Consider the following 8,478-nt stretch of genomic DNA (forward strand, 5'->3'; position numbering starts at 1 on the left):
CGTTCATAAAAAGTAACTGTCAAAATTATAATGGCTATATAATCTTCCTATTTCAAAACTTTCTGAGGAGACGTTCAGCAACGTGTCCACCTAACACCGCGCCATCTTGGCTCCCCTCGACTCGAGTACATCTGTGAGCGTTTAAACATTAAAGTAAACGTCACATCCGTTTGTGGAGGTCTTGTGCAGAGAGAGAGAGCATCTGCAATGTGACATGTGAATTTGAACATGATTCATCTTAAAGCATTTTAAAAACACTGCACAGATATGAACAACTCTAAATATTACTTTCCAACAAATTATTTACATAAACGTTTACAACATTGATTTTCACATGAGCTCTCAAACAGCACACAAGTCTTGTTGATGTGATGCAGAAATAAACTTGTAACAGCACCGATCAGAGTTAAAACACTGGTGAGATCTGAGACAAGCTTCTCATCTGAAACTCTTTCCACACTGATGCCATGTGGACGCGTTCTCTCCGGTGTGAGTTTCTATGTGTAATTCAATTTTATTTATAAAGCATTTTTCACAATTTGCATTGTTCCAAAGCGGCTTTACAGGGGAAAATAGAAACCGAAACACACTCACAAAAAAAAGGTCGAACACAGTACATGGTGTTTATATAACTAGTTAAATGATTCTAGTAAATAATATCTAATGTCATCAGTCTCCCGGTGGTTTATTTAGCATATTTAGCATGAAGTGAATGTTTGGCTATAAAGATGTGTCTTAAGTTTAGATTTAAATTGGGCGAGTGTGTCTGATCTTCTAATAGAGTCGTGAAGGTTATTCCAGAGTTTAGGTGCTACGTATGAGAAAGCTCGACCCCCCTTTGGTGATTTAGTTATTCTAGGTGTTATCAAAAGTCCTGAGTTTTGAGATCTTAGAGAGCGTGATGGGTTGTAGTGTGATAGAAGCTCTGTTAGGTAGGTAGGGGCTAAACTCTTTAAGGCTTTATAAGTGATTAAAAGAACTTTAAAGTCAAAACGACACTTAATGTGAAGCCAGTGAAGGGTTGATAACATTGGGGTTTTGTGCTCGTATTTTCTAGACCTGGTAAGAACTCTGGCAGCTGCGTTCTGAACTAACTGTAGTTTGTTTATTGATGATGGAGGACAAACACTAAGTAGAGCATTACAGTAGTCAAGTCTTGAGGTCATAAATGCATGAATAAGATCGTATTCTGTCAACACACAGAATTTTTTCGTAATTTGGCAACATTTCTTAGGTGGAAAAAGACATTGTGACATTGTCAGGTTGCTGTCTATTACAACGCCTAGATCTCTTACTGTATTTGTTAGAGTAACAGTACGTCCTTCAACTTGCAGGTAATAATCTGAAATATTCGGTTAACGTGTATAAAAAAGAAAGCTTTTTTAAGAATATGGCAAGAGAAATGGAACAAGGAGTTAAAAGGAAGACACATTTTTTTTTAGCATCCAAGACAAGTTAGGGAGTGAAATTAGTAAATATCCACAGAATAGTGAAAATGACATTATTCTACTTTCAACTCCACACAACTATTTAACATTCACACTTTTATTCAACAGCACACTTTATTCAGATGCATCTTGTTGTGTGTGTGTGTGTGTGTGTGTGTGTGTGTGTGTTAGTTATCAATCATAATAACAGGTTGTTTTATACCCATTTTCCACCAACAAGAACCGGGTGCTGGTTCAGAGCCAGAGCTGGTTCGGAGTTGGTTCGACTGACGAGCTTACTAAGAACCGGTTTGCCTTTTCACCGGCTAGAGAGCCACCCCAGAGCTAGATCTTACATCACTGCATACATCTCATGTTTCCCAGAAACGCAGTACCAAACACAACAGGCTTGTTCGAGATGCATCTTCTCACAGACCGATCATAACTTCGAAGCACTGCCAAAGCGATCCAAAAGCACAAGGAGTCAAATGCTCTTCAAACTCCCACAGTTTCGATCGGTTGCGTTACTATGGATGCTCATGGGTTTGCGAAAAATACATCGGCATCCAAACACTGCAAATCAAATGCGTTCTCAGAACCAGCACCAGCTCTGCCTTGGTGGAAAAGGGGAATCAGTGTTTCCTCCATAATGAGTTTGTGAATTTAAAAGAATGCTTTAACTAATCCATTACACCTTAAAAGTGAACTATGCAAGAGTCATTCATGGTTAGGTGTAGTCCTAACCCTAAATTTAAATAGTATTTTATAATATGTCCCTCTTTTGTGATTTCAGATTATAGATAAACCTGTGCTTGTGGATCTACATCAGATGACCATGGCAACCCAGGTGTGGAAATGGAGGACTGTTTTTAATCTGAAATCTGTGTAATCTATGATGGACGATTCTTCTGACACCATATGAATGCATACGGTCGTCTGGCAGAAGCTAGATCATTTCGATTTTAAATTATTAATATGGATATTTTTCTTACAAACACATCTCTTTGCTTAAGAAGGCCTTTATTATCATAATGTAGCTATGTTTTCATGCTCTGCTTGTATTTCTACTGTCCAATTAACATTAAACGTTTGTTTGCAATTCACAAAAATTACTGTTCTCTTTCATTGGAGGGACCCATTACATTTTTATAGATTTTGTTTTACTGGGAGAAACAACATTTGATGATTATTTTTCGATTGTCCAATCATTTTGTTAAAATATATTTATTTAATATTTTTGTCTTTGACTTTATGTACTTATTGGGGTTTTATCCATTGTTCTCGGTTATTTTACAGAGATAAGCTATATTTTAAAAGTACATTACTGTATAATTACACAGAATCTTAATAAAGTCACAAATAAAAGCCATACATTTACAGAGATTAACCTGAAAGGTAGTTGTTTTTAATGTATTTTCACATAATTGATCTGTTTTTCTACAGTTTGATAAAAATTATTAACAGTAATATACTGTTGTGGAATTTTCTTATTCCTTAATCTAGGTGAGTTTTAAACACTTTAGACAAATGCAACACACAGAGAGCAAGTTACCTTGCAAGGTATTTTATATTTTATTAACATTCTGTCTGCATCACATGCATGGTGCTCTTTCCTCCTGCACCCAGAGTTTATATATTAAAATGTGACACCCCCTCCCTTTGCCCCTAGCCAGAATCCCGAGCTGGTTTACGAGAAGTGATGCCCGTTATTCCAAACAGAACATCTTGGCCTCTGCTCGAGGGCAAAGGCAGAGTGGTATGACGTGTTTAGAGAAAAACATGATAACATTTTTGAAGAAAACATAGATAAACACTTCGAAAACATATAGACAGACACATCAAGAAGCTAGACTAGAAAATTTCCACCACAATACTATAATTGAATGAATTATGACTAAAATATTCTCTGTATTTTTACGTTTTTTTGAAATTGTTATTTAACGGAATCCGTCTGGCAACTTTGCTGCCAGAGAATTACCTTTTTTTTACAGTGTAGGCATGGCCTGCCAGGGCATGGTAAAACCCTAAATAAACCACATTTAAATTTTTAATGATAATTTATAGTTAATATAATAAATATAGTTAATTTGCAGCATTTGGAGTTTGCTATAATGTGCTTAATCACTGGTCGAACATAAACAGACATCGCACGCTGGAGAAAGTTATTCCTGGAGGGAACATTCAGATGGTGGATACATTTAAAACACTTTCAATTTACTGATTTATGTAAGTTTACATACATTTCTGTCATGAACAGGAAAATAATCAATAAAACATTTACGGTAATTGTCTGTAAAAGTACATCTTTTAAATCTGTAACAATTTAGAGTAATGTTCTGTAGAAAAAAAAATTAATCTGTAAAAATTGTATGAAATGCCTTTAAAAACATAAATTTGATGTAATTGTAAATTACAATACTGTCATTTTAATGGTAAAACTGTAAATTACAGCAAATATCTGCAAAACAACAACATTTTACTGTTTAATGAAAAAATACAGAATATTACCTGTAAAATAATGGTAATTTTTTCAGTGTGATTACTAGTTCTTCTATTGGTATACAGTACGCTGCCTTTCCAAACTGCACTTGAGCGTGCAATGATCCCAGACAATTTAATCCAGATATTCTAATCGTACAAAACAGCTGCGTTCAAAGAACCGAATTATCCAGATCATGATTTGTGTGAGTTCAGATTCTACATTACAAATAACACATTAGACAGGTTCATTTTTATCGTTGCTTCGTCAATATCCTTGTTACTTTATTTAAAATATATAATATTATACAATGTCATTTTCAGGGAACCCAGTCATTCAGTGCAGTGCAGAATATTGCTTTGGATAAAAGTGTTTGCCATATAAGATGACCACCTCCCAAGAGAAAATTGAATCTTAATGTTTATGGTTTAAACAACTAGAACTTAAATACATTACAAAAAAAAGTTTTAAAGCTTGAACTGATGCATTTCTTTCATACGGTCTCCTGTAAAACATGTATGATGATTCAGTACAGATTAAAGACCAACACAACTAGAACAGTAAGTGTTATCTTGTGTTTTTTCAACTATGAAATGTTTCTCTCCGCTCTTGAGTTCTCGTATGCTTCTTGAGGTTACTCATAAATCTTTCCACACTGAAGTCACGCAAAAGACTGATGACTACACTGATGACCAGCGAAAGGTTTCTCTCCAGTGTGAATTCTCATGTGTGTCTCAAGGCTTCCTGTTTGTGTAAAAGTCTTTTCACACTGTAGACATGCGTGAGGTTTCTCTCCAGTGTGAATTATCATGTGTGACTTAAGGCTACTTGTATATGTAAAAGTCTTTCCACACTGTAGACATACATGAGGTTTCTCTGCAGTGTGAATTCTCATGTGTGTCTCAAGGTTTCCTGTTTGTGTAAAAGTCTTTCCACACTGTAGACATACATGAGGTTTCTCTCCGGTGTGAATTCTCATGTGTTTCTCAAGGTTTCCTGTTTGTGTAAAAGTCTTTCCACACTGTAGACATACATGAGGTTTCTCTCCAGTGTGAATTTTCATGTGTGTCTTAAGGCTACTCGTAGCTGTAAAACTCTTTCCACACTGTAGACATGCGTGAGGTTTCTCTCCGGTGTGAATTTTCATGTGTGTCTTAAGGCTACTCGTAGCTGTAAAACTCTTTCCACACTGTAGACATGCGTGAGGTTTCTCTCCGGTGTGAATTTTCATGTGTGTCTTAAGGCTACTCGTAGCTGTAAAACTCTTTCCACACTGTAGACATGCGTGAGGTTTCTCTCCAGTGTGAATTCTCATGTGTCTCTTAAAGCTACTCGTAGCTGTAAAAGTCTTTCCACACTGTAGACATGCGTGAGGTTTCTCTCCGGTGTGAATTCTCATATGTGACTTAAGGTAACTCGTATCTGTAAAAGTCTTTCCACACTGTAGACATGCGTGAGGTTTCTCTCCGGTGTGAATTCTCATGTGTTTCTCAAGGTTTCCTGTTTGGTTAAAAGTCTTTCCACACTGTAGACATGCATGGGGTTTCTCTCCAGTGTGAATTCTCATGTGTGTCTTAAGGCTACTCGTAGCTGTAAAATTCTTTCCACACTGAAGACATACATGAGGTTTCTCTCCAGTGTGAATTCTCATGTGTGTCTTAAGGCTACTCGGATCTGTAAAAGTCTTTCCACACTGTAGACATGCATGAGGTTTCTCTCCAGTGTGAATTCTCATGTGTGTCTTTAGGTGAACTGTTTGTGTAAAAGTCTTTCCACACTGTAGACATACATGAGGTTTCTCTCCGGTGTGAATTCTCATGTGTGTCTTAAGGTAACTCGTATCTGTAAAACTCTTTCCACACTGTAGACATGCATGAGGTTTCTCTACGGTGTGAATTCTCATGTGTTTCTTAAGGTAACTCGTATCTGTAAAACTCTTTCCACACTGTAGACATGCATGAGGTTTCTCTCCAGTGTGAATTCTCATGTGTTTCTTAAGGCTTCCTGTTTGTGTAAAAGTCTTTCCACACTGTAGACATGCATGAGGTTTCTCTCCGGTGTGAATTCTCATGTGTGTCTTTAGGTAACTCGTATCTGTAAAACTCTTTCCACACTGTAGACATGCATGAGGTTTCTCTCCAGTGTGAATTCTCATGTGTGTCTTAAGGCTTCCTGTTTGTGTAAAAGTCTTTCCACACTGTAGACATGCGTGAGGTTTCTCTCCGGTGTGAATTCTCATGTGTGTCTTAAGGTAACTCGTATCTGTAAAACTCTTTCCACACTGTAGACATGCATGAGGTTTCTCTCCGGTGTGAATTCTCATGTGTTTCTCAAGGTTTCCTGTTTGTGTAAAAGTCTTTCCACACTGTAGACATGCATAAGGTTTCTCTCCAGTGTGAATTCTCATGTGTGTCTTAAGGCTACTCGTAGCTGTAAAAGTCTTTCCACACTGTAGACATGCGTGAGGTTTCTCTCCAGTGTGAATTCTCATGTGCTGTCTTTCACTCTTTTTGTCTCCTGTTCTCAGAGCTTCTTCAAGTGAACCTTTCTGCAACGTTTGTGCACGTTGATGTTTCTGATCAGCATCATTTACTTCATCTTGACTGTCCTTATTCACTTCCATCATATCTGAAGTGAACAAAACTATCTGTTAAACACAGTTTTACAATTGTACAAAACAACAGCAGAAGACGAGATCTTATTTTCATTTTCAGGGAACACAGTCATTCAGTGCACTGAGTATTGCTTTGGATAAAAGTGTTTGCCATATAAGATGAACACCCCCTTAGAGAATATTTTAACTTTACTTATGTTTAAATTACAACATAAAATGAGCTTATACTGTACATTATTGAAATTTGCATTTGATTGAGAAAATGTATTCATTGTGCAATACAGAGAGCAAATGTATGTTTATTATAATATTTTTTTTTACCGAATTATGTATTTTATAAATTAAAATCATTACTGACATGATATCTCAGTGGTTTGTATTGAATGAATCAAGTATAAATCAAAAATCAATGCGAAATATTTTCAGGTACAAAATAAAGTCATCAGATGTTAAATAACACTACATAGTCTTCACTGTATAAATTGAATATAGATCAATCCTTATTAGAGTCACACCAGTCAAGAGCATTGAGTGACGATTTTCTTTTCTTTTGTTGTTTTATTAACAATAATAACAGACTGTGATTTATAAAGCTGCTGTCACTTTAAGTTCAGTACAGCAGAAACGATGCCCCCAAACATATAGTCGAGTAAAAGAAAGAATGACAACTAAAAACCAACAGACTGTGTCTCATGTAGTCGAGTAAAAGAACAAAAGCATGTTTTCTTTTCAATAAGACGATAAAAAACCAACAGACTGATGAAAATGTGAAACAAAGGGTCAAAATGCTGTGCTCTACAAACTCAAAGCAGAACGATGGTCACCTTATAGCCAAACATGTGATTCTATTGAACCTTTACCAGATCACAACCAGATCAAGTTATGATCACTTTATGCAGTTTAGTGATTCCCTTTCAGTTCTAATCTTCTGCATTTGTGGTTTATCAAATAAACTAAAGCTTAATAATTCCTCCACTGTCAGAAATAAAGATTTAAAAACAGAAACCAACCTCTGTGTTCTTTAGTCCTCTGAGTTTCTGTTGTGTGTAGTTCTGGATCTCTCGTGTTCTCAAGCTTCTCTTCCACAAACTCCAACAACTGTGTGAAGATTTCAGTTCTTACACCTGAAGTGATTCTTCTGCTTGTTGCTTTCTGGTATTTATTGGTGGTTTGATGTAGGAGGAGCTTTACTGAAGGTGTCAATCACTGTTGGTGTGAACTGGAGATGTTAGAGAGACATTGTCAATAACTCAACTCAGCTTCACTTATATAACATCACTAAAAACAACAATTGTTGACCAAGATGCTGTCCACTATATCAAATACCAACATTTATCTCCATGTGTAACATAAATGACAAAAACATCTCGGCCACATCACAAATCAACTACAGAAACCCAAGCAAAGTGAGAGCAGTTGTCATAAAAACATCTAACAATTTTCAATTTCTTTGGTCTTATTTATGATGGATAAATATTCAACTGCTTATTATTTACAGTGTTTCTAACTTTAACTCTCATTATATTAGCGCTGTGTATTGGCAAAGGCCTTGTGATACGATACATATCACCATAGATAACTCACAATGCAATAGATTTTTATACTATACATTTTGCAATAGATTTTTACAAATAAAAATGTCTCAAATAGAGCTGAAAATACAACTTGCTGAGGTGTTTTTATCATCCCAACACTCACATACCAGTAGAAACCATTAAAGTTTCCCACTCTGGTGTCATGCTGCTCCCTCTTGAGACATTGGCCATATGTACTGTAGCATATATGACGATAAAACACAATGACAAATAGTAGTGGTTGGATTATCGATACACTATCATGAAAAAATATTGCGCTGTAGTCTATCGATATTTTTGCACAAACGACAGAAAATGGCTGCAAATCGAAATTCAGAATAATAAAACGAATAAATTGAAAAGAATGAGAGTTAAATCATTCAA

General features: G+C 36.0%; 1 protein-coding gene across 1 annotated transcript; it reads right to left on the reverse strand.

Moving 5' to 3' along the window:
• Positions 1–4,167: 4,167 nt before the first annotated feature.
• LOC306894598 (uncharacterized protein) lies at positions 4,168–7,618 on the reverse strand. Its single transcript, XM_079457279.1, has 2 exons — positions 7,531–7,618; positions 4,168–6,534 (listed from the first exon to the last, which is right to left on the reverse strand). Exon 2 carries the CDS (start codon positions 6,530–6,532, stop codon positions 4,568–4,570), a length of 1,965 nt encoding a protein of 654 aa, XP_079313405.1. The 5' UTR covers positions 6,533–6,534; positions 7,531–7,618; the 3' UTR covers positions 4,168–4,567.
• Between the last annotated feature and the right edge of the window lie 860 nt (positions 7,619–8,478).

Source organism: Barbatula barbatula (genome assembly GCF_947034865.1).
Source record: "Barbatula barbatula genome assembly, chromosome: 5".
NCBI lineage: Eukaryota > Metazoa > Chordata > Actinopteri > Cypriniformes > Nemacheilidae > Barbatula > Barbatula barbatula.

Excerpts from the sequence above, each read along its gene's own strand:
- LOC306894598 (XM_079457279.1), bottom strand. The coding sequence starts at position 6,532 with ATGATGGAAGTGAATAAGGACAGTCAAGATGAAGTAAATGATGCTGAT.